At 38.3% G+C, this 25,777-nt stretch overlaps 2 protein-coding genes across 2 annotated transcripts; both read left to right on the top strand.

Annotated features, from left to right (window-relative positions):
- Positions 1-6,378: 6,378 nt before the first annotated feature.
- On the top strand, positions 6,379-10,860 carry LOC118560672 (chemokine-like receptor 1). Its single transcript, XM_036131985.1, has 2 exons — positions 6,379-6,874; positions 9,695-10,860. The coding sequence occupies exon 2, from the start codon at positions 9,706-9,708 to the stop codon at positions 10,843-10,845; it is 1,140 nt and encodes a 379-aa protein (XP_035987878.1). The 5' UTR covers positions 6,379-6,874; positions 9,695-9,705; the 3' UTR covers positions 10,846-10,860.
- Positions 10,861-20,425: 9,565 nt separating this feature from the next.
- LOC118557793 (chemokine-like receptor 1) lies at positions 20,426-22,434 on the top strand. The gene is made up of 2 exons (XM_036128143.1): positions 20,426-20,519; positions 21,079-22,434. The coding sequence occupies exon 2, from the start codon at positions 21,093-21,095 to the stop codon at positions 22,164-22,166; it is 1,074 nt and encodes a 357-aa protein (XP_035984036.1). The 5' UTR covers positions 20,426-20,519; positions 21,079-21,092; the 3' UTR covers positions 22,167-22,434.
- The last annotated feature ends 3,343 nt before the right edge of the window (positions 22,435-25,777 follow it).

The raw sequence follows: 25,777 nt of genomic DNA, 5'->3' as shown, positions 1-25,777 counted from the left end.
CGTTAGGGTTGTTATTGGCTTGGCTTAAAGGAGCGATGTTTTGATCACCCGAATGAGGGCGAGAGTTAAGGTGATGGTTGGCCGGAAATAATTCTATAGCTGTATTGTAAGTTTTTGAGAGTTGGACCTTAGGGCCTCCTCCTCTTAGGCGAGTGGACCAGTTTCGGTTCAATCTGCTGGCTTAATGTCTTTAACGACCGCCCATTACTAAGGGGTGGACCTGTTTTGGTTGAATTTGCATGTTATCTAAGCCATTACAAGGCCTTTGTTTGGGCAGTAGTATAAAGCTTGGTACACATTTTTTTACAAATAGAAATCCAAAAAGTGTGGCTTGCATTTGTATCAGGCCTCCTTTCCTCTGATACCCATTGAATCCAACTCACTGCCTTCTGACATCACCCAAATGGTAGAGTCCGCTTGATCTCTAACAAAACCTCTCGTGTTTGTAAGAGAACATTACTGAACAAACAACCTCATGAACAGCAAGGCACACAACCCATAGGTCAGTTGTGGAGATATTTAACAGGCAACGGTTACTCTGGAGGAGGTGCAGATTGCCACAGCTCAGGTGGGAGATTCAATTGACACAACTGTCAGTCATGCATTTCAGCTCATGTAGACCCAACATAAAGTTTATATGAGTTCCTTTAAGTTTCTTGGAGAATTATATTGCTGCATAAGAAAAGTAAAAAAAAAAAAGATTTCTACCATAAAATTATCAACTTACTGAAACGTATGTCTATTTATGCAGTTCAACGCCTTTAGCTGATCCAAAACACTGTAACAAGTGTTTTGATAAGAATGAAAAAAGAGAGATAATATTTCTCCAATTTTATCTTCCCTTCATTGGCTTCCTGTTAAACCAATAACATAATTTAAAATTCTCCTTCTCCATCTTTATTAAGTATAAAGCCCTTAATAATCAAGCTCCATCATATATCAGAGCTCTGATTACCCCGTATGTTCCTAACAGAGCACTTTGCTCGCAGACTACAGGTCTGCTGGTGGTTCCCAGAGTCTCTAAAAGTAGAATGGGTGCCCATATTCACAAAAAATCCTAAGACTAAAAGTAGCTCTTAGTGATTTCATTTTAGGACTTTCCCAAACTCTATGATTTTTCTTATAATTTTTCTTCAGTTAGATAAAACTTATTCACAAAGCATCTTAGTCCTCAAGAGAGCTCCTAAAGTGAAAAAAAATTTAGGAGTAGTGAGGAGAAATTTTAGAGAGCCTAAGTGTCGTAAGCAGGGAGGATGGTAGAAAAAGAGAGCTGTTTGGCTGAGCACACACACTTTTTTTAACAATCATACAATTATTGATACATAGATGAGATAAACTTTATAATCCCCATGGGAAATTAATAAATTTCAGTTTCGGCAGGTTTAAGACGCGGCTCTAGTAACGTAATTCTGTTGAGGATAAATAAAAATTGGGGAAAAAAATATTGAATATGTGTTGCATGGTGTTGCAGGACGTGCCCTGTGATAGAGAGCTTTAGTGTGTTCACTGTGTGCGTGTTGACAACACTCGTCCAGACAGCGGGGGGCGCTGTGTACTGCAAGAGCGGAGCCTACAGAGCGGATAAGTGGCAGTGTGAATGGCAAAGAGAGAGACGGCGACTGGGTTCAGTCCATATGCACCGTGATGTTTGTGCAGCAAGATTATTAAAAAGCCACATCTCTTGGTTACCTCCATGTCCTAGTGCTGTTGTTTTTTGTTGTTTTTGTCGTTACTCACTCCGAACTGCACAAGTGTGGGAGTTAACCCCGAAGAAGATAACGGAAGCAGGAAAGGTTAACAATGAATAAAAAGTGGAGAAATTTACAAAGAATGTATGTATGTTAAAAGTGTGATTAGCGTATTTTCTGTATTGCATGATAATGCCAGTAAATGGTCATCTAGAAGTCCGCTTGTGATGCCATCTCCTCGCTTTTGATCACTACACGAAGCGCTTCTCACCAGGCTGGTGCGTAAAAGCACCAAGACGCGCAGAGAAAAAGATACATACACTTCAAAGTCAGTGTATTTGCGCCGTGATCCAAGGACCAATTTACTCTTCAACACTGCTCTCTTCTCTTTAAGAGCTGCGAGGTGTGCACTGAACAGCGATGCTGTCCAGATCGTTTTTTTTTTTTACCTTTTTTTTTCTATTTAATGCCGGTTGTTTTGTAATCGCTTTATACAAGCAGCCAATCCCAGTAAAATACTGACAGGTGAACGCGCATTAATGTCAAGCATATAAAATAGTAAATTGACTGGCGAGTTAAACGATACAATAAAACTATAAAATAAATAAATAAAAATAATGATGAGGATGTAAATAAGGTCCTTTCAGCATCACACTTGGGACACCTCTGGGGTTTTTTTCAGTCAGCTATGCGCCCATATCTTTGACATCTTCAATTCTAGAAACACTGCATAATCACTGTCTTATTCAGATAACAAACAATTAGTGGTGCATACCGCCACCTATTGTATATGAATGTGTAACTATAGCCTTCACCTACTATATATATTAGTTTTGTTCTTTGTAAAAATCAGAATAATGCTTTATTTATCATCCTGATTTCCTCCCTTTCCCACTCTGTTCCTCATAATTCTTTTAGACTCTCTTCTTTCTGGCTCCTCTTCTTCATCCCCTAGTTGTTAGAGGTTGGCAAAAAAAAGGGAAATTTGTCTTTTTATTATTCAATCAAACAAAAAGTAATTTCAATCAAAATGTGTGATCAAAACGAAAAAAAATATTTGATCAAAATATAAAAGATTAAAATTATATTTTATCAAAACAGATATGTGATCAAAACAAATTTCCCTCAATATAGATGTATATACACACACACTAGAAAAATCGAATTCTATAAATCCATAAATATAAATCTATAAATTTATTTTAAATTCTATGTTTGTTAATATGGTTGTTAATTTTTATTTCTCTGTACATTTATTTACGGCTGTATTATGTTAAACTTGAATTTAATCTTTTCAAATTTTAGCCTAAATCCTCTTTCGTGTTTATATTTCAGATACCAATGTAACAAGTTCTACTGTGTCATCCTCTCCACAGTGGAGAGGATGACACAGAGATTTACCTGTGTCATACTTTCGTATTTTAAAAAGTATAATGAAGTATAGTTATAATCAGCCTCAAATCTTGGTGGCAACTACTGTGCAGGAGTAACCTTGTATAGACCAGTTCATTGTTTTGATGCGGGTTTTTCGCGCATGCGCGCAGGACTGGTAGGCAAAAGGCGAACACAATGGCGGACGAAAACAAAGGACATGAGGATTTCTCAACGTATTTTTCTTCTTTAGATAACGTATCACAAGATCGTTATAAGAGTAAGTTGATGGTTAATTGATATCAGATTGCCAGATTCATACAGCAAAAGCCTGAAGGGATGGAGCGAGCCTGTGAAATGCTGGCCAAGGGTTCCGTACGGTGACATATACAGCTGCCTTATAAACACGGCAGGCCAGTACACATGAGAGAGCATGAAAGCCATAAAACCACTGGACGGCTACAATTATTTTATATTAGGACATGTTCAGACATGTTTGTGTAACATTGGGAAGCGGAGTCGGACATAGACAGCACCTCAGCAAAGAGGAAGACCCGCCACCGGTAAAAAAAAAAAAAAAACATTGTTAACTTAGGATTATTTTGGTGTTTTTGTCTTAATCCTTTTCACAGACTCACAGCCAGAGGGTTTGCATACATTGTACATGTACGTATATTATTACGAAACAAATGTTTACGTCTTGACTTAAGTTTATATCCTATTTTTTTTATTTATATAATTATTTAAGTTAAACAATGACTAGTGCATGAATTAAGTTGTATTTACCGGAGGTGAAGTGTAGACTGCAAATTCTGTCATGGTATGATGGCTCCCACAGTCGATTGGGATTGTCTGCCTGCATCCTTTTCATTGAAATTATCCATTTCTTTCTTCGTCCTTCGGTAAACGAAAGAAACGTACATCCGACGATTTGGAATGCCTCTGTGGCCACAACAAGTTGTAGGCATTGTTTAGATTAAAAAAATAAACTAAATAAAAGTACGCTCTAATTCACCTGTTTTGTCATGGTAGTAGACGAGAACAGTACTGTTTTTGCCTATGCTGGGCATACACTGTGCGGCTTTTTGCCCTTTTTGGGCTGATTCTTCAGTGGTGCGAGAATTTTTTTTGATCGGGCCATGTTTCAGCTTAATCGTGCGTCCTGCGTCGTGTAGTATACAGGGGGTAACGAGGGGTGATTAGCCTCTCACGACCACCTCCCGATCAGGGATCGTACGGTTGAATGAAAATCAAACATGTTTGAAATCCAGTCGGCCCTCGTGAGTGATCGTGAGTGCATCCTGCTATTGAAGCAGAGCTACGAGCGTCTACGAGCCGATTTCTCCCAACCTCACGCGCTGAGCATGTGCAAACAAGGGAATTCTTCTTCTTCTTCTCAGATGAAAACATAGGAGTGGAGGGAAGCGTGGTGGCAGTACGTGTGACATAGACTCAAACTACGCAGGAGCAACTCGTGGAATTGCCAAGGCAGCGTGTTTCGTTCTGGTGAGCCTAATATTTAACAGTGAACATTGACACTTCCGTCTTTTTCTTCTACTACTGTTTACATTTGGCTTCTGAATAGACGTGTCCGACAAGCGGCATCTCTCTACGGGGTCTAGTCCGACGTGTGGTTTTTGGATGTACAGTGTGAGCAGTCAGATCTCCTCAGAGCATCGGGCCGTTCAGTGTAAGAACAGATGTCGTTAGCTGTGAACTTTTAAACCCCGTGGTTTCGTCGTACAGTCTGAGCTGTACCTGAGTACAACTATTAAAAATATCATACAGTGTATGCAGCGATCTAAATCACTTTTAAGCTAAAACTCCTTGGTAGACATTTTTAGACTAAGATAGAAGCTCACTGACAGGACTCTTTGTGAATACAGGCACAGGTTAATCTCGTTTGGAACCAACTTCCAGTTTTAGTCCGTGAGGCAGACACCCTGTCTACTTTTAAGACCAGGCTAAAAACTCTCCTTTTTGATAAAGCTTCCAGTTAGAGTTGTTTGGGTTATCCTGAACTATCTCTGTAGTTATGCTGCAATAGGCTTAGGCTGCTGGAGGACATCAAGATATATTTTTCATACTCCGTTGAGTTCTCCTGCTGTTCTCCGGTTTGCATTATTTGTTGTTATTTCAAGGGTTTAACATTGTGTTCTCTCTGTCGTTTTTTTCTCTTCTTGGTACGGTTTGGCATTCTGTTAGCTGTGACATCATCCGGGGGGGTCCCCAATACCCTCTAACATAGAAATGATGCTGGATCAATGTGTGCTTCTATTCTTTTTTGTGTCTCCGCTCTGTCTTCTCCAACCCCTAGTCGTTCAAAACAGATGGCCCTTGACAAGCCTGGTTCTGCTGGAAGTTTTTTCTTAAAGGGGAGTTCTCCTCTCCACAGTCAATACATGCATGCTCAGTATGAGGGATTGCTGCAAAGCCATCGACAATGCAGACGATTCTCCACTGTGGCTGCGCGCTTGTTCAGGAGGAGTGATGCTGCTCTTCTAGACTTAAATAAAATTTCATTGAATTGAATTTACTTAGCTGGAGCTTCTTTTGCATAAATTACTGCATCAGTGCATCGTGACATGGAGGCCATTAGCCTGTGAATCTGCTGTGGTGTTAAAGAAACCCTGGTTGCTTTGATGGATGCCTTCAGCTCGTCTGCATCTTTGTCCCCTGTTGGCACTGTGGGCAGAGAACTATTCCTCCAGGAAGATGAAATCAGTATCTCCAAAATTCCCTGGTAGGTGGCTGTCCTGACTTTGAATTGCACACTAGCAGATAACATAACTTATTAAAACATCACTGATTTGGGAAACTTCATATTGGACTATTTGACTTTCAACTAAAATGCATACTTTGCTCTGTTGAGCACTACTTCTGTCCTTTTCTATATGCATTAGCTTAGATGAGACACTACTATTTAAGTAGAAGTTTAACACAAGGACAGTTGTAGCCAATGTTTTTGGAAAAGCTTCACATCCCAATTCTCTCAATGCTGTGACTATCCCTGCTGCTCGTGCACCCTTTTCAACCACAGTTTTTCCTTCCACTCAGTTTTCCATAAAGGATTCACCTAGCTGTGAATAGCCAGCTTCTGTTAACAGTTTGTGGCTGTCAAGGCTTCATTGTGACTGTATAAGGCAATACATGAAAGTCCATATTATAAGTGGTTTTTATTTGTATGTTTGGTAATTTTCTGAGAAACTGAATTTTGTTTTCCATTACAGCCATAATCGTAAAGTGTAAATGAACAGAAACAATACACATCTGAAATAGACTTATTTTACATATGTATATGATAAATGAGTTTGACTTTTTGAACTGAATCTTGATGGTAGATAAACATTTGGGTGGAATTTTAGTAATTGAGATGCAAGTTTAACTGCCTAAGAGAGTGATTAAACAAAACATTGACTCAGGGGGGATGGACACAAATGAACGCCGCGGTTTTAGATTTTTACTAGATTTTTATTTCTAAAGCTAAATAATGAACTCGGTCTCTTTTTCCTTCCACTTCATAAAGTATAAAATACAACAATATGATACAATAAAAAGGCTTCATTGATTGGGATATCTGTGATGTGGGCTTCTTTTAAAAAAGAAACTTCACAGATGCACTTTTGCAAAGCGTAAACACTGCAAAAGTTTCCCTGCTCACCAGATGGTGAGCTGCCTGCTGCGAGACATCCCGCCCCGATGTGATGTCAAACACTTCAGGGGTGTCAGAGACCTGAGCTCCACGTTTCCCCTTAAGCAACCAGTCAGAGCTGTCTGGGAAGCTGAACACATCTGACTGATCTGGACAAGACAAGGTAGGAAGCTTAAAACTCGTTTTTGTTTTTTGTTTGTTTTAGATTAAAAGCAGGACGGTCAATTAGAATACATTATCTCAATTAAAATATCAGATAAATAGATGGAATGTGTCAGATTGCTTTTTTTATTTAACAAGAAAAAAGACTATTCTTGCAGATTGAGTTTTAGTATTTACCTGTGAGTGCTCATAAAGCCTGCAGAAAAAAATATTGGATAAATAGATGGAATGTGTCAGATGACTTTTTTTACTGACAAAAAAAGACTATTCTTGCAGACTGAGTTTTTGTATTTACCTAGAATGATGAAGCATTAACTGTGAGTGCTCATTAAAGCCCGCAGAGTCGTTATCCGTGGGAACCCTGATTGCAGTACGGGTGCAGCGGAGAACAGAAGTTTCTGCTCATCAGGATCAGTTCCCCTTTTACTCTCGCTTTGAACCAGCTTTTGAACGCAACAACGGAGTGACTGATGCTCTGTTCCGCTCACAGCGGAACAGAGCATCAGTCCTTGGCCAGATTGCTCATGTGCCCATGTGGTTAGTCCTTGGCCGGATTAACCACATGGGCAACTGGGCAATTGCCCAGGGGCAAGGGCCCAGGGCAGACGCTTCTTTACACTGTGAACATGAGTTCACAGTGTAAAGATTAAATGGACAACTACTCATGTAACAATTCAGTCTTGGTGTCACCAATTTTACTCAAAGTACAATGTTGGGTCCTCCATGCTGCTTGTGTATTAAGATTTACTGCACATTTAAACACTGACAACTCACTATTGTTAGGGAAATTATTAGTTGTCTGAGAAGATGTAGGTAAGGAGAAGCTGTTATCTACACTTCAGATATATGATGTAAGAAATGTGTTTGGAATGTTAAAAACAAATTACAATAAAAGGGCTACATAGAAATTTGAATTTAATATTTGAAATGCTGTTAGTATCAGTTACAGTTCTACTTCCAGTGCAGAGTAAATACAATACATTTATTTGCAGTCCCTTGAATGTATAATTTTGCTGTGTTTTGTAATGCAGACAGAGTATCTTAGATTAAAAAAATGAGGGTGGAGTTTATCTCTGCGCATTTCTATATCTTCAAAAGAAAATACAGGATAAATCTAGACGACAGACATATTTTGACTATATTTGGTTTAATAGGCATATATTTACCGTCTGTGTCTGTTGCTGGCTGTTCAAATGGAAAAAAGTCCCAATTCGACATTCATCAGATCCAGTGATGCTTTAAACATTAACAAACAGCATCTAGTGTATGTCATGCTTATAAAATGTGTATAAGTGTAGCAAGAAATACTACTTTTCTCTTCAGACAGTCGTAGATTCAGAATGCCTGTCTAAAAAGTTAAATCTGAACTGTATGTTTTTTTCCTAATAAGGAAACTACTTCTCTTAATCTGAGTTAAAAAAAAAACAACAACAACAAAGATTCATAAAGGATATGTGTAGGGATTTATTAACTTATTAGCAATTTGCTTGACAGAAGACATGGACTGGTCATGAGACCGCCATAATATATGGCAGGCTTAGGTCTTATATGAGACCGCATATCTGATGGCATATATGTGTGTGTGTGTATATATATATAAATGCTTCTCCACAACTGGGTATATATCCAAACCTTTTGCTGACAAACACTGTGCAGCAAAAGGTGGTTGTGGGCTACTATGTTTTGCTCTGTTAAGCCAGAGAAAATTAAATTTCAAGAAAGCTAAGTTAGTTTTGTGTCTTTAGGGAAAATTTTCCTCACTTTTATCAATATATCTAGTCTAACTATTGCCATCATGCAGGTTTTACAAATGCACAAGGTTTTATCAAGTGAAAACATTTCAATCTGTTTGTCACTGCTTTTGGATGGGCCTATATTGTAGCTTGTTTGATGAGCTTTAGCTCAAAAATGTGTCAACTCTAAGAATCTTACATCTGGACTAAAAATGGAAACCCTGTTGTTCATGCCAGGAATCAGTAAACACTGGGGGCTGAGCACCCCTGAAGGTCAGATCCTAGAATCGCCCCTGCCGCATAGCCAGCTGTTGTTTGACGCCCCTGACAACCTGGAGCTCCATTGTTCCAAAGTTTAAGACCTCGTTTACGTGGTTTTAAACTTTTGATCTACTGATGAACAGCTATTTGATTTAAATTGTTGTTTTTAATAAATTGCCTGCTCCCAAGATATCACACTAACACCGTGTTAATTAGTTTTGCTTCACAGAAAACATGACACACAGTTCTCAGAATATTTTAGGACGTTTTTCTTTGAATATGAGAAAAAGTGGCATTGTGTTATGCTGAACAGTAGTTTTTCGCTTGGTAACTCTATGATTTTCATTTTGACCACACTATTATTGTTGAATAATGAGCACTGACCTTAACTGAGCCAAGTCAGGCAACAAAAATGTTCTCAGTATTTTTGTGACCTCCAAAATTAGTCTTTGTGGTGCTGTTGGAGTAATTTTTGTAGGTTTTTATTCATGGAAAGGTTCACCACTTTTCCATTTCTCTCACTGTGGTACTCTGGAGTCCCAAAGCTTTATACAGAAATGGCTTTTAACCCTTTCCACGATGGTTTAAATGATTTTGTACCTCAGTGGTACTGGAAGATATTTAATCTGGCTTGATGTTTTGCTTTTGAGATTTTGTGGCCTGTGTCATTTTGTCAGACAGATCTTGTTTAAAGAGGACATATCATGCTTTTTAATGCTTTGCTTTTCACAATAAAGTCATTCAGCTGAATCTGCCAGAGGCATGAAAGTTAGGGGCTTTTCAGTTTGTTCCTTCAAATCGTTCTAACATCTTGTCATTTCTTGCAGGTTTTTCAACAATGACGGATATGGCGACTGCTTTTTACTATTACAGCAATGACACAGAATACAATTACTCCTTGTACGATTATTACGAAAACGAGGATGATCATAGCTACAAAGATGAGCCCACTAAGCTGAGGCAGTCCCTCACCATCATGTCCCTCATCGTCTACTCTCTGGTCTTCATGCTGGGCGTGCTCGGGAATGGAGTGGTTATCTGGGTGACCGGCTTCAAGATGAAGAAAACAGTCAACACAGTTTGGTTCCTTAACCTGGCCATGGCTGACTTCCTCTTCACGGCATTCCTGCCTCTGAGCGTGACGTACACAGCCATGGACTTCCACTGGCCGTTTGGCAAGTTCATGTGCAAGCTGAACACCACCATCAGCTTCCTGAACCTGTTTGCCAGCGTCTACATTCTGGTGGTGATCAGCGTGGACAGATGTGTGTCTGTTGTGTGGCCCGTCTGGGCTCAGAACCACAGGAACACACGGAAAGCCTCTTGCATCAGTCTGTGCGTCTGGGCGTTGGCTTTAATCCTCAGCACTCCATATTTTGTCTTCAGGGACACGAGGCCATCGTATGAGGATAAGAAGATCATCAACTGCTTCAACAACTTTGCTCTGTCTGACGACAGTAAAAGTCAATCTATGGCTGCGCTGCACCTTTTCCGCCACAAGGCCATGACCATTACACGCTTTCTCCTAGGCTTCGTCATCCCCTTCACCATCATCGTCTCCTGCTACGCCATCATAATCCACCACCTCAGACGAAACCGCACGCTGGCCAGCCAGTCAAGTCGTTCTTTCAAGATAATTGCTGCCATCATCGTCACGTTTTTCCTGTGCTGGGCTCCCTATCACATTCTGGGTCTGATTGAGATGGTGAGCCACATGAGAAATCACTCAAGAGTGACGATGAGGCACATCCTCATAATCGGAAGCCCGATCGCCACGAGCCTGGCCTTTCTCAACAGCTGCCTGAACCCACTGCTGTACGTGTTCATGGGTCAGGACTTCAAGGATAAAGTCCGCAAATCCATCCTGAAGGTGCTGGAGAACGCCTTCCAGGAGGAGGTGTCCCGCTCTTACACCTACACAAACTCAATGGTCACTATTCGAAGCAAAGACAAGTCGGTCTCTGACGTTGATGTGTGAGGCTTTCACAAAAACTTTACCTGTACAATGTAAATGCTACTGTACAGTATATCAAATAGCTTTTTATTACCCAACCATTTCTTCTTCTTTGCTTTTAATATTGTTTTACAACGTCTCAGAATGTAATCTCCACTCCTTGTGTAGTTTAATTTTATATTACAAACGTCATCAAACTTCATGCAATTTCCTACTGTGAAAGATGTCGGGCCATAAAATCTGAAAAAAAGAACCAAATGTATGCAACATTTTGCTCAACCAAAGAAAAACAGCAAGTTTTTTTTACCAGCTTCCTCTTCTTTTTGGAATTGAAGAACAGAAACTTGGTACTTAGCACATGATACTGCCTATAATGGTCAAGTGTGGGTCCACATCACCTGTAAACTAGAACAAAGTGTGCAGTTACATTCAGTTTTTACCACAGTTCAGGTCAGCAAAGTAATATTAACACTTTACCTGAATCGTATTTTTCTCTTAAAGAGTAAATTTCAGCCGCCATTCATGTTGCATCATCCCTAGTCTCTTAGACACAAATTCAGCTAATTGGTGGTGTAAAACCTACTACATGTTGCATTAAATACTTCATCACCTTTTCTAAAACACATTAAAAAATATATAATGCTGTTTGGTGGACGCTTAAATTTCCAGATTTTGGATTTGCCCCATTCCTGTATGTATTGGATGTATTGGATGCATTGGCATTAAAAAACTTGTGATTTTGTTACTGTGGTATTTGTGGCATAATAAACATTGCAGACCTCTGCATAAAAGGTTGATTCAGATGTCAACATTGTCATTTTTTTTTTCAGCACTTGTGTACTGGTGCTAAATGTAGTTTTGCTGATTACGTCAAATAAGTGTTGATGATTCATCACCACTTGAGTGGAAAATCTGTGAATTACTGATGCATTGTTACTCACTTGATCTATGTAGCTAGTTGATTACATGCACATCACCTATCATACGAAAGAACTGATCCCAAAGCAAACTTAAAGAGCTGTTAACACCTCTAGATGGGGCTATTTAGTCAGGTAAAAAAATCAGCAAGCAAACAAAGGCGTCTATGGGGGAACGTTACAAATTAAGATCAAGTTAGACATCATTTTGTCTGATAAAATTATAAAATATCATATAAATAGCTACAAGAATACAAAAAAATACACACACATGTGTTTGTAAACACACATCAAGTCTGTTGTGATCAAAAGAAACTATAAAGACCAGCATAACCCATTTCATCAACCATCAGACTACTTTATTAATTTCATTGTTGGTAAAACAAAAAAATATCCTATGAATTGACTTCAGCCTTTTTAATTCACATTAAAGAATGTTGAGTTTAGTGGGAGGGCTGAACAGAGCTCTGTAGCACTGTTGAGTCATAGCAACAAGGTCTTGGGTTCAAATCCTGCAGTCTCACACCTGCACATGCAAACTCTGCGCATGTACAGGCATGGACTCTCTCTGGGTACTCTGGCTTTCTCCCATAGTCCAAAAAACGTGACTGTTAGGTTGATCTGTCTTTCTAAATTGCCTGTGTGTGCAAACAAATGTTGACATCCCATGTGGCAGGGTCATGGCTTGATTTTTTTTTTTCTTTTTTTTTTTTTTTTTCTTTTCTTTGTCTTTTTTTCTTTTTTCTTTTTTTTTCCTGGGAAGCATTAATTTTATATATATATATTTTTTTTTACTATTTACCTTAACTTAACCATGAAGTTTCATTGAGATTCAAATCTCTTTTACAAAGGAGGCCCAGTCAAGGTAGCAGCCATTAAAAAAAAATAGACATGTAATCATAAACAATACAATAACACAATAAAAACAAGCATTTCACCATCACTGCATCTTTTCTGATATTTTCTAAATCTGTCATGGATATGAATGTTTGTAAATTAAGAGATGATGCTGTTTTACCAAGGAGTCTTGAAATCTGGTGGAAACTTAAAAGCAACGACTGTGAGAAACGCAAATAGTAGTTGCGAGAGCTAATAGACAGAAGGGAGCTGAGATACTGTCGGAATTCATGCAGCAAAGCTTTAAAGACAAACAGAGGCTGTTGCAATGCTTACAAGGACTTAATGATATCTAGCCTACCAAATCATAACGGATGCTGTGGTGAGTTTGAGATTAGTTTGCATTTGAAAGGAACCGGAGAGATGTATGATAAGCCGTATCAAGCATTATTAAAGTAGAAGATACTGCATGGCTGTAAAGATTACCATCATAACCTGTAACATAAAGGTGGTTTCCACAAGCATGTAAAACATGATTAATTTCTAAACTAAAAAAAATTTTGATTCAGGTTTCTTGACTAAATTTGTGACATGTACATTAAATATGAGCTTTTCATCAATCCATATGCCCAGGTACTTATAGGAGGACACCCTTTCAGTCAATCTACCATCAAGTGTGAGGATCCATTAAGAAAACAATTAGACATGTTAAAATTAATAATTAGTAGAAGCAACATTTTGTTTTATTTTTTCATTATTTTTTGCCCTGTGGTCCAAAGAAATGCTTTTCATTTAAAAACGTTGATTTAAATACACTCTGGACTGTCATGCGCTTTAGTCATCGGTTTTGGTTTGTTTTGGGGGGAGGTGAGGGGTTGGATGTTTACTATACTCTGTGCTGCTCCCTTACATTAATTACTGTGAATGCAGTAGGCATTCACAGTTCTTGAGATCCTCTTTCGCGTTTTTACTGTTTAAAGTTTGATTCGCTTCTCCTCCTACAATTTTTCTCCGATTTAAACCATTCAACTTTTAAACTATTCAGCTTCTTCTGGAATGGATGGCTATGTCTTTTTGTACTTTTAACTCTTCAACTTTTTAAAATATTCAGCTTTTTCTGCAAATTTTCAGCTTTTTTTCTCCCATAGGAAATGAATGTAATTCACTAAAATTCCGCTCATTTCAGCTGCTTTTTGACAGCTTACTGCTTCAGCCTACTTTCAGCTAGAAACGTCATTCAACTTTTAAAATGTAGTGATATTTTTCAGCTATTATGATATATTTCAGCTTTTTCATGTCTTTGACCATTTTCATATAGTACCTCCTTAAAATAATTTTGGCTTTTCAAGAAATTCAGCAAATAACATGCGTTGCTATGGTCGTCAAGGAGGCAATTATAGAGTACGCACTCTAGAAATTCAACAAATTCTTCATCTCCAAACAACTTCTTCTCACTCGCTTAATTTTCAACCTATCCACATAAATTATACATCAAAACGTAGGAATTTTTGTCTGGATTCAGGAAATGTAACCCTCATTGGTGTAGCATGTATAGATTTTTCGCAAATCACCTCAGAGCGACACAAACCCGAAACCTCCCCCATTCATTTCCTATGGAGCGGTTTTGAAAAATGACGTCTGAAAATCCAAAACATCACACGTTTTCGCATCGTCGCTACTCCTAAACCGTTTGATGTACAGGCATGAGACTTTCACATATGAATGTCCCAACCCTTCTGGCACTCACAAAAAAGGAATTTTGTGGATAACTGTTACGGTTTTTCCGCAGGAACAATTTGTTCGGGAGTAGCGAATGTGCAAAATCCTGAAAATGCTTTAGAGCTGCATTTTTCCACATGATCCACTTTTTTACATCGTCGCTGTGCCTACACCGATTTTTGTACAAACATAAAAATGAGCAACATAGTCCTCAAAAGCCTGCTGATACTCACAGTGAAAGAATTAATTTGATATCTCTTATACTTTTTCAGCTAGAGCGATTTGTTCGGGACCGTTTTTAGAGGATTTTGGAAATTTCTTAAATATTTCCTTTAGATCATAATTTTTTACGCCTTTATTAAACTTTTTCCAGCAAAAAACGATAGCTTTTCTTCTTCCCCTATCCGTTACGAACTAAACGCAGAAAAAATTACGTCTCTACCATTTAGGGATCAGGAGATATGAAGCGTTGTTCGGGGCAAAGTTCTCCATTATAATCCAATGGGACTTATTGTGAGCAAAGTCTCTGCACTTCGGTAGACTGGCCGCTGCAGGTGTGTCAGTGAGTTTCCATGACGACGGAACTCTGAGGGCCAGAGGGAGAGGATCAATTGAGATAGAATGGCAACTTTCGACGCTCACCGCAGTTGCTGTGATTAATGTAGGAATCTGAAATTCGCACAGTCACTTCCTCTTGACATTTTAAAATTTTCAAGTGACTTTCAGCTATGTGTCATTTTTCTTAATGATAAGTGTTTTATGCAGCCAAACATCGACATTGAAACAACAGGATACCTTTTGATTGGTGGGGAGTTGAGGATGACTCTGTTATTTTTGGGAAACTGGGTAACCAAATAGTAACAGCACTAGTCAGGAAACTACCTTATCACTGTGGGACTATGAAACCTTCAGGGTAAGAAAAAGAGAAGGAAAGCTCATCCCTGTTTATTTATTTAATTATCTATAAAGAGTATTGGTTTGCTTTTATATCATTTTGTTTGTATTCTTACATACTTATGAAAGTTGAACTAACTAGGGTTAGGATTTATATTTCAAATATGAGAAAGTATTAGCATATAAAAAGTTGCAAATTGTATTGTTATTGTGGCACTATAGTAATATGAAATGATCTATTTTCTCCTGACTGTGCTTTTTTTGAATGCACCCACGACTTCTGTGAATATGTTTTTTTTAAAGCTAGTTACAGTAATTCTTAGGAGACTTATTTACAGTTTTGTACTTTTGAAAAATCAAATATCTGTCAGTGCCTTCAGTCACATATAGGAAAAACTGTTACCTTTTGTTATTTACCTCTGTGTTTTTGTTTTGTGATTCAGTATTTTTATAACGATTCTATGAAATAAACTTTTTAATTCTGTTAACCCATTCAGTCCTATTAGAATGCTTGACGATCTCTGTGGACACAGTGTTAACTACTACCGCCCTCTGCTGGGCCTCAGCCCAAACATAGCTAAACAAATTTTGCCATCTTTTTCTTCAATATGCTTGATCAAATACAAAGTATTTAATAAAACCTCATCACCAAGCTGTATTTATTATTGTGATTAATAATTTTTTAGTCAAATAAAATATAAACCTTGATGATGCCTTTAAGTTCCGAGAGACTCAAGCAAGTGATTTAAATAAGACTAGTTATGCAAATACGCAAAATAGACAAATGTAACAGATTTTGTTGTTCCACAGCTTTTGGATAGTGTTGCTGTAAGTCCTTAAGGTTACTATAGACATTCATGTTCCAATGCTGTATTTATTATACCAGCACAAATTTAGAAAATTCCTTTCTTCACAACCATGTCTCCCGAGTGTTCAGTGACTGATCTAAATCCTCTCAGTGCTCAGTAGTTGCTTATTTGTCGTAGCATGAAAAATATGTATATTGTATAAATGTGATAAGATATTATTAGGTTCTCTTAAAGCATTTTCTGTTTGAGGATTTTGAGAGTCTCCCTCTATGGAGGTTTCTGCTTGATTTTAAATGCACAGATGAATCAAAAAGACTTTCCCTGGTGTCGTTTACTGTTTGCCACAGCAAAAATGTGAGGCAGTCATGTGGCATGTCTAAGTCTGTGTCCAAAGTCTTGATTTTGATTTGTTTTATTTTGGTGTACTGGTTAATCACACAGCAGAAGCTTCTCCACCTGATGCAATAAATGTGTTTTGTTTTTTTCTCTGATTTCCACGTTATACTATCTTTAAATCATTTGCAACTATTTCAAGACATGGCCTTGACCGTCCTCCACTTCCTCCTAAGATCAGTTGACATCGTTAGTATCAGAAGTTCACATCTTTTGAGCAGAACATTTCATATTTAAGGTTGTTTCTGCAGTCATCATTTCCTCCTGTGCAGTTTCCAGTTATATCAAGAATACAGTCTCTTTTCCAGGATTAGGCATCTCACTTAAATGGTCAATGGTCACTATTCAGAACAAAGAGACGGCCATCTTTCATGCTGACTTCAAAATGTTAATTGAACAGTATTTTTATTTTAGTAACTCAGTTCACTAAGTGAAAGACCTTATGTGGCTTGATTACATACATACTGATTATTTGAAGCCTTAGTTTCCATTAATTATGCTTTCTATTAATGAGTTCCCATGAGACTTAATGAAAACATGACATGTAAGATTAGGATATATATATATAAATATATAGATTTCAACTCAGGTGTAAGCTCACATTGTGTTTAAGTGGTTAATTCCCAAATGGCACTAAATGGAAGATATATTTCTTCCAAGCACACATCTATCTGGCCTGATGGAGATTGTTCATATTTACATAAGGTACTATGCATGCAATTAAAGGAAATCTTCTACCAATTTTTACATTCATTCTGTACATTATGAAAAAGCTCCAGCATTTTTTGTATATAATACATTTTAAAAATACAACGAGCAAGACACAGCACAGAAGATAGAACTGATCCTCTGAGGTGTGCCCTAAGGTTTTGCAAATGACTTACAGGAAATTGTCCAAATTTTGTTTAAAACGCTGTTGATGCTATTTTCTCAGTCAGAGTGGAAGCCTTGTTTGTGGAGCCACAACAGATCATGCTTCATATGCATAGGTTTAATAAACAGCACCTAAAAAAATGAACTCTAAAGAAGATCTGATTGAAGCGTTACACGAGGAATGCTTCAATCATTTTGTGAAAATGAACCCCACCATGAGAAAAGGTTTTTCTTTTTGACCACTTCTGCATCAGCAGTCGTCTCTGTGGCTGATGAGACAACCAACTTGATTTGTGCAAAAACTGGTGCAAATTGCTTGTATCTGCAATAGGAATCCACTGGAGTACAACAAAGAGCATAGATAAAACATGCACAAATTGGAGCAAAGTACATTGCTCTATGAATGATCTTTTATTCATAAATATCCATCCATTCATCCATTTTCCATCACACTTATCCCTTGTGGGATCACGAGGGGTGCCTGGTGCCTGGTGCCTATCTCCAGCTGTTAATGGGCGAGAGGCAGGGTACACCCTGGACAGGTCGCCGGTCTATCGCAGATTCATAAATATATAATGCATATATTTTAAAACAACAATGGTGTGGTTACCACAGTTTTGTCTTCTTTTTGAACATGACAAAAAATAGCTTAGCTCATAGCCTTGCCCACAAAGGCCACCTATGCTTTCAGAATTGGTTGCATAGATAGTTGCACCTAACAAATGTGAATATATTTTCTATTTTAATCAATTTTATTCCTATATTTTGCTTTCAATGCAGAGGAAATGTCACAGTAGAGGACTGAACAGATAATTTCTCACTCAAACAGCTCCACGACGACAAAAAGTTATATTGAAACAGTTTGACTAGTTGCCCAGCTGTCTTTGGGCGTATTACAGAAAATCAGTGTGTCTGTGTGAGTTCCAAATTTGTGAACAGGATGTCGACTTTGACTCATACTGTCCTATATTTTATTTTTAGGGAGACCGACTCATGACAGCAAATACATGATGCGTCATCGACTGTCTAATCCTTAGGTGTTAGGTTATGGTTTTTATTTGTCTTTGTGTTCTCACCATTTCCCACCATTTGCTGGTTATTGGTTTATTTAATACACTATTGATGCTTTTTCAACTCCTGAGTTGGACTTGCCACAGGGGCGACGGATTTAAAACTGTTACACCCGAACGCTGGGCCATGATGACAAAAGCATGTACCGTTTTGAATCAATAGCAAAATTCAACTGCATTAGCCCCTGTTAAACCCTGAGAGGGCAGCACTAAAGCAGTTTTAAGACAAATATTGCAGAACTAATCATGTTCACATAAAAACATTTTTTTAAATGCACCATAACATTTAAAAAAAATCACCCTTAGACCCTATTTATACAGTTAATCTGCAAAAAAAGTAGATTATGTGGTGAGTAATACGTCAAGGATACCCCTGCCGTGAAAGTAGGATGGGTGATCAGTTCAATTGACATGTTCAGGGTAAGATTTTGAAGTGGAGTATGTAGGTTGGCTTTAGCACTCAGTGGGTGAAAGTGGACTAACATCTGGCCAATCAGTGACAGTGCAAACACGTGCGGTCGTTCATCCTCAAATCCACCCTCAAATTCAAGTTTGAGTTAGTTATTCTGTGTGAAGAAGAAATATTTTACAACTGTTTACATATTGTTAAGAAGAAATGGTAAAACTTTCAACATGCTACTCAAAACATGCCGATGTGTTAAAACTAGATGTCAAGGGATATATCAGCCAGCCAATATATTCGGCTGATTATTCCGATTTTTTTTTTTTCCTGTATCGGTATCAACCGATATGAATGTGCGTATCAACCGATACCGATTCATTAGCGTATTCAGCAGCCATGCCTTGACATCACATGGAGCCGCATACATTGCCACTCCATCACTGGCAGAGAGCAGCTGGTAATGTTGCAAGACTGGGTGTCAACAACAACAAAGGTAAGTTTTCAACTTTTAATGTAATTTTAACTGTCTAATTTAGCTGCATCTGGCCTTTGACAGTCTGTGGCTTTCTCACTGTGAGCAGGAGGAAAAGTGCTGTGTGTCTGTTTTTTGTATCTAAAAACCCAGATCTGATCACCAGCTAGTGAGCCGCCACTGCTGTGTGTGTGTTTGCTCCCATGGAGAATTATGCATTCACATAAAATTATTAACAATCACTACGCCTCCAGCATCTAACTTGTCATAAAGTGTCCATACACTGCAGCAGTGGTGTCATGTTTTTTCTCCTCCTTCTACCCATTGAAATAAATAAGCTCTTGTGACACGTTCATTAAGTGCAAATAAAGCGCTGACATAAGAGTCGTGATGCATGTTTTTATCCGTTTACCTTGTCTGAAGTTGATTGTTAATATTAGTGGATTTAATATCAAGTTTTGATACTTGTGTAATATTTGGTATCATTGCCATTTTTACCATGTAAATGAAGGAAGAAAAAACTATATCGGCCTCAAGAATTGGCACCAAAAAAAAATGAGCATGTTGGAATTGATTAGACTGATGTCAGAATAATCGGGAACGGTCTTAAAGAAAAAACTGTTTCGGTTGATCTCTTGTTACCTCTATATCTTCTGCTTCTGTCTTAACATAAACATCTCCACAGATGTAGCCCTAGATCAGGAGTTACAATGCAAGCAAATAAGCTTTAATGTCAGAAAAAGGCACAGAAATCCCATTTTCAAGTCAAAGGCAGACAATAGAGTGTTGTTGTTTGCTATCAAGAAATTCCCATTGTAAATTAAATTTGCAATTTGGTGCTAATCTTTTAAAAAATGCAAATTCATGTCTGCTGTTTGCGTAATGCTTAAATAATGATGTTAATGTATATGAAACAAAAAAAGTCTATCCTGTCGTTCTTACTTTGTGTCATAATCTTAAAGTTTGTGCTGTTGAGACATCTTTGGCAATTGTCCATATGTGTTTCGTAATTCAATAGTATTAGTCAAGCTCAGATGTGCAGGGACTTCTAAAAGGCAGTTCACCTCAGATTTGACCTTAAAGCATAAAAATAAGGCAAAACTTTCATTGTTCTACCCTTTCATCATAACCATGTTTTTCAAGGATAGTTAAAAAGTATGTAACAGAATTTTTTGCCTGGGCTTTGGGTCCGCCTTAATGTGGGCAGTGGCAATATCAACCACAGATAAATTCTTATGCACTGGTCTGTGCTTTCTTAGGGGAACTTAGCCACGGACTTATCAGCATCAGACAAGAGAGGTTTCATAAAAGGTATGTTGCTTAATTTAAAAAAAAATCAAATATCAACTAGTTTCCTATTTTAGAAAAATCAGTTATATTTATTATCCTCAATTCTGCAGACAAATGCACATATTAAAATCAGTTGAGATTTAAACACTGTTAACCCAAAATTGGCTAAACTATTTCACAGGAGAGACGCTTTATCCGGGAATAGAAAATGTTACCTTTGGTCTGTCTTCTGTCATATGATCTTCAGGCTGGGGTCTTTTCCGTGTGGAGTTTGCATGTTGCATGTTCTCCCTGTGTGCATGTGTGTACTTTTTTTTTCTCTCTTGGCATTTTATCGGCTAACAGCATTAATCACTAAAATGAAAACCAAGGACAGTGGTTAAATATGGGGTCTACAGGTTGCTGTAAACCCCATATCTCTGATCAGTGCATCTCTAAAAGCTCTTATCCCATTTCATTTGACCCCATCTTCTAGTGTTAAAGGTTATGTACATTAAACAATACATTAAAGAATTATTAAGAGTAATGAATCCGCTTTATAATGTACCAGAGCTCATTGTGTCCTCATGTTGTCCTGCAGGTATCAGGACAGCCATGGAAACAAACACCTCCATCCATCTCACCACTGTAAATCCCATCCCCTCCTCAGACAACTTAGCCAAACTGAGATATTCTCTACACATCATGTCACTTTGTGTTTACGGCGTGGCCTGTGTCCTCGGCATGCTTGGGAACGGGGCTGTTATCTGGGTGACAGGCTTCAGGATGAAGAAGACGGTTAACACAGTTTGGTTTCTCAACCTTGCTGTGGCTGACTTCCTCTTTACGGCCTTCCTTCCCTTTGCCATCACTTACCAGGCCTTGAATTTCAACTGGGTGTTTGGGAAATTCATGTGCAAGCTGAACAGCACAGTAAACTTTCTGAACTTGTTCGCCAGCGTCTACACCCTTGTGGCGATCAGTATCGACAGGTTTGTGTCAGTAGTGTGGCCCATCTGGGCTCAGGTTCATAGGAGTGTGAGGAAGGCTTCCTATATGTGTCTGTCTGTTTGGGCGTTATCTTTATCTCTCAGCCTTCCGTATTTTGTCTTCAGAGATACTGAAGACGTCCAAGGCAATATCATCTGCTACAATAATTTCGCTTTCTCTAATAATTACAGCAATCCATCTGTGATTCAGTTAGTCAATTTTCGCCATCGGGCCTTGCTCATCACCCGTTTACTCATGGGGTTCATCGTCCCCTACAGTGTAATCATCACCTGTTACGGCATCATCATCCACCGCCTCAGGAGCAACCCCATACTGGCCAAACAATCAAGCCGCTCTTTTAAGATAATTGCTGCCATCATCATCACGTTTTTCCTGTGCTGGGTTCCCTTTCACATCTTCAGTATAATTGAATTGATAAGGTTCCATCCCAGCAACCAAGGCAATGCACTGTTACATGTCATCACCATCGGGATGCCGTTCGCCACAAGCCTAGCCTTTGTTAACAGCTGCCTGAACCCAATCCTGTACGTATTCATAGGCCAAGATTTCAAGGATAAAGTCTGCAATTCCATCCTGAAGGTGTTGGAGACCGCATTTCATGAAGACGATACCAAAACTTGCTCAAAGTCTGTCAGCACCAGCGAGAGCAACAAGTCACATCAGGGCACTGCAGTGTAGAAGCAGTAGTGAATTTTTTTAAACAGCTTAACTGCAAAGAGTATATCAATTCTGCATTTTCCTTCTGGTGTATTTCTATATCGGTATATTGTACTGTAATGACATAAATATGTGTTCCTGACCATTGTGCAACAGCTTTTAGAAATAGCTTAAATGGGTGTTGTTTTGTTGTTGTCAGCACATTTATGTTTGATAAAACAAGAGGAATTAAAGAGCCATTTTCTGAATAATTTCCTGGTTGGCTCTGACTATCAAAAAGAAAGAAAGAAAGAAAGAAAGAAAACAAATTATAAAGTGATTTGTGAAAGTGGCTATTCATAATTCACAATAACGAAGTTTGACCTAAGCCATCTTACCATACAATTTCCAAGAGACAAAACTGTTAATTTTAGCCCCATTAACTGAACATTTTTATTTATGTATTCATTGTATTTTAGCTTGTGCTGTATTTTATTTTTTGATGTAAAGTATTGTAATGTATTGTATATGAATATTAATGACACAAAGTACCATAATAGTATAAAGTAAAAAGTAGATGAAATATTTTAGCAAAATATTTTTTCATTAAAGAAAAATATATGGAACGTGTTGCATGTTTTTGTATTCATTCCTTTGTATTTTAATAACCCAAAACACAATCCTGTCATCTGAAATATGTGCAAAGAATTTAATTTGATTCGTACCCTGACCCTTACATTTAGTTCTGAAGAATTGGACATGTATTCACAATACGTATGAAGAACACATTCTAGATTGCAAGATCTAGTAACTTTGTATTTTCATACTTTTCTATTTAGCTCTTTTAATGTCGTAATTTCTGATGATCCTGGAAACTTTGTCCCGCAAGGTCTACCAATAAATGCACAGAAAGACAAGTGTTGGGCTTCAAGGCTTGTTTTGTCCTTTCTCTTGGAACTTGGTTTGTTTGTCACCTCCATAAAATTATCAAACATGTTACAATATGTACAGTGGTGTGGAAAAGTGTTCACTCCCTTCCTGATTTCATATGTTTTTGCATGTTTGTTACACTTAAGTGTTTCAGAACATCAAGTTAATTTAAACAATGTTAAAAGACAACACTGCTAAACACAAAAGGCAGTTTTTAAAATGAAGGTTTTTATTATTAAGGAAAAATAATCCAAACCTATATGGCTCTGTGTGTCAAAGTGATTGCGCCCCCTGTTAAAATATAATGTAACTGTCACAAACCTTAATATCATCCAATGCAGCTGTGTGGTAGGAAAATCAAACAATAACTGACTTCCCACAATAATTGAATAAGAAAACGGTGAAGTGGTCAAGTTCCAGCACTTTATTGAGAAACAGAGCAGATTACATAGATGAATGCCCTGTCTCTGACTCTCCTCTGCTCTCGCCTCTCACTAATACCTGACAGCAGCCTTGCCGTGAGACAAAACAAAGTCATATCCTATTCAATGTTGGCATATTCGCACAGCAAATACGCCAACATTGAGTTGAGCTGATGCTCGCCGTTGTTGTGTCTCCAGTGCTCACATGTCTGAAGTGGTGTCAACTCATAGTGACTTTAGGATAATAATCCAATAACAAATTGTAAATGGGATTAAGCACTTCTGTAACAATAAAAACACAAAAGTGATAATCTATGACTGTAACCAGGTGTCTGATATCTCAGAGAACATTCAAGACATCATGAAAGAGCTCCCAACCCTGAACAAAAATCATAGTACCAGTGACGTGCGGTGAGGTTCATAGCTGGTGAGGCACTGACGTCATCAGAATCAGATGTGCAAATAGATGCATAGATTGACAGCAGTTTACAGGTTATGTTTCACTTCTGCATCCTTACACATACAAACTGTAGCTCACAAAACACACATTTCATTAAAAAACAAAACAAAATAAATGTTATTACTGTCTTACCTTTACTTATAAATGAAGTCCATGCATCGCTCCTTCTGCACAAAAACATCCGTCACTTTGCAATAGAAGTCCTCTTTATCTTCTTCAGTTTTAAAAGTCTCTCTGTCTCAATGGAGATCACTGCCAGGGAAGAAAGCCTTCCTTGATCCGTCCTGTTCCTGCTGTATGTTTTCAGTCTCTTCAGGGCTGAGAATGACCGCTCCACTGACGCTGTAGTAGCTGGCACCGTGAGAACGAGCTGGAGCAACTTTGTCGCCTCAGGAACAGTTACAACAAGATCCTTCTCGGCCAAAAAGTTGAGAAGCTGTCCAGGAGATTTGCATTCATCCCTCACCGTTTTTGAGGGATTAATGCAAGAGAGGAAAAAAATCACTATCTCTATTATAATCGATCGCTGCACTTGACTTGCTTCCCGAATCGTTTAGCCTAGCTCGCTGTCACTTACTCGGCAGTTGAGGAGTGAACAAGACGAACGTCTGGGATCTTGAGCGCCCCCTGCCATGAGGCAAGAGAACTGCCTGCCTCACCTCAAACCTGTTCTCTGCCGTTTATAATCGCTCATTACACGAAACACGTTACACAAACACAGTTGGTGACAAAAAGCACTGTACATTATATACATAAGCTAAATTATTGGAAATAAGTTCACATATTAAATTTGTTTAAACCATTTTATTGACGCTGTACAGCAACATGCTCTCTCCGCTTAGCAGCCAGCGCAGAGCCAGGGGTTGCGCAATCCAAGGTGAGGCAGAGCTCGCTGCTGCCTCACCGGCATCGCTTCCAAGCATTTGAATGGGAAAATAAGAAAATTCAGCGATTTTGAACAAATAAAAATCGAAATTGGTGAAGCTACATGAAAAATAAATATTTTTTAGTACAAACCACCGGATGAATATAACAATTTAAATTACTTTATGATTATATATTTTCTTTCTTTCCATGATGGCTGGTGAGGCACTGCCTCACCTGCCTCCCCTGACCGCACGTCACTGCATAGTACACACTGAAGCCTTGGTTGTCAATAAAAAATCAGAAGTAATGAAGTAGGATTACATTCCTCTGCTAAATATAGTTGAAAGTCTCAATATCAAGGTGTTTCTCAGCGGACCTCTCATGACCATTTATTGTGGGGATGAGATTTTTTTGCAAGACTTCTAATGCATCACAGCTGGCGAAAAATATGCAATAAACATCAGTGACCTTCACTGAAAACTTAATTATTTTCTGGGAGAAAATATATCTTTTCTACAGAGACAGTTTCTCTCTAAGTAGGTCAGGTGCAAAACCCCTAATTTCCAACATGTTCTATTCTGTGAACCATACCAGCTGTGAACCAGCTTTTGTCTTTAAACAATATACAGCAAGTGTACAAACATATGATAAGCCCAGTACAGTCCAGAGATGCCAAAATAAAGATAGCCGGAAAGATGACCCAGAAAGAGACTTCACCACCACTACAGGAGGATTCACCCCGTATCTCAACAGGAAAAAAAGAGGACACTCCGGTGACCCCAACAAAAGATTGGGATACAACTAACACCTCAGATAAATCTAACCTATCTTTTACAAATATCAAGAATGATGAACATGCCTGTGCTCAGGACTTTCAAATTAATTCACTGTGATACTCACTGTGCTCCAGTTGTAACTCTACCAGAAATGTTAATTTCCAGGAAACGTTTGGTCTCCTTATGGGAGATAGCCGT

This window comes from Fundulus heteroclitus, chromosome 3 (genome assembly GCF_011125445.2).
Source record: "Fundulus heteroclitus isolate FHET01 chromosome 3, MU-UCD_Fhet_4.1, whole genome shotgun sequence".
NCBI classification, from domain to species: domain Eukaryota; kingdom Metazoa; phylum Chordata; class Actinopteri; order Cyprinodontiformes; family Fundulidae; genus Fundulus; species Fundulus heteroclitus.
The sequence above is the reverse complement of the archived record's forward strand: the minus strand, read 5'-3'. Positions and strand labels throughout refer to the sequence as shown.

Excerpts from the sequence above, each read along its gene's own strand:
- LOC118560672 (XM_036131985.1), top strand. The coding sequence starts at position 9,706 with ATGACGGATATGGCGACTGCTTTTTACTATTACAGCAATGACACAGAA.
- LOC118557793 (XM_036128143.1), top strand. The coding sequence starts at position 21,093 with ATGGAAACAAACACCTCCATCCATCTCACCACTGTAAATCCCATCCCC.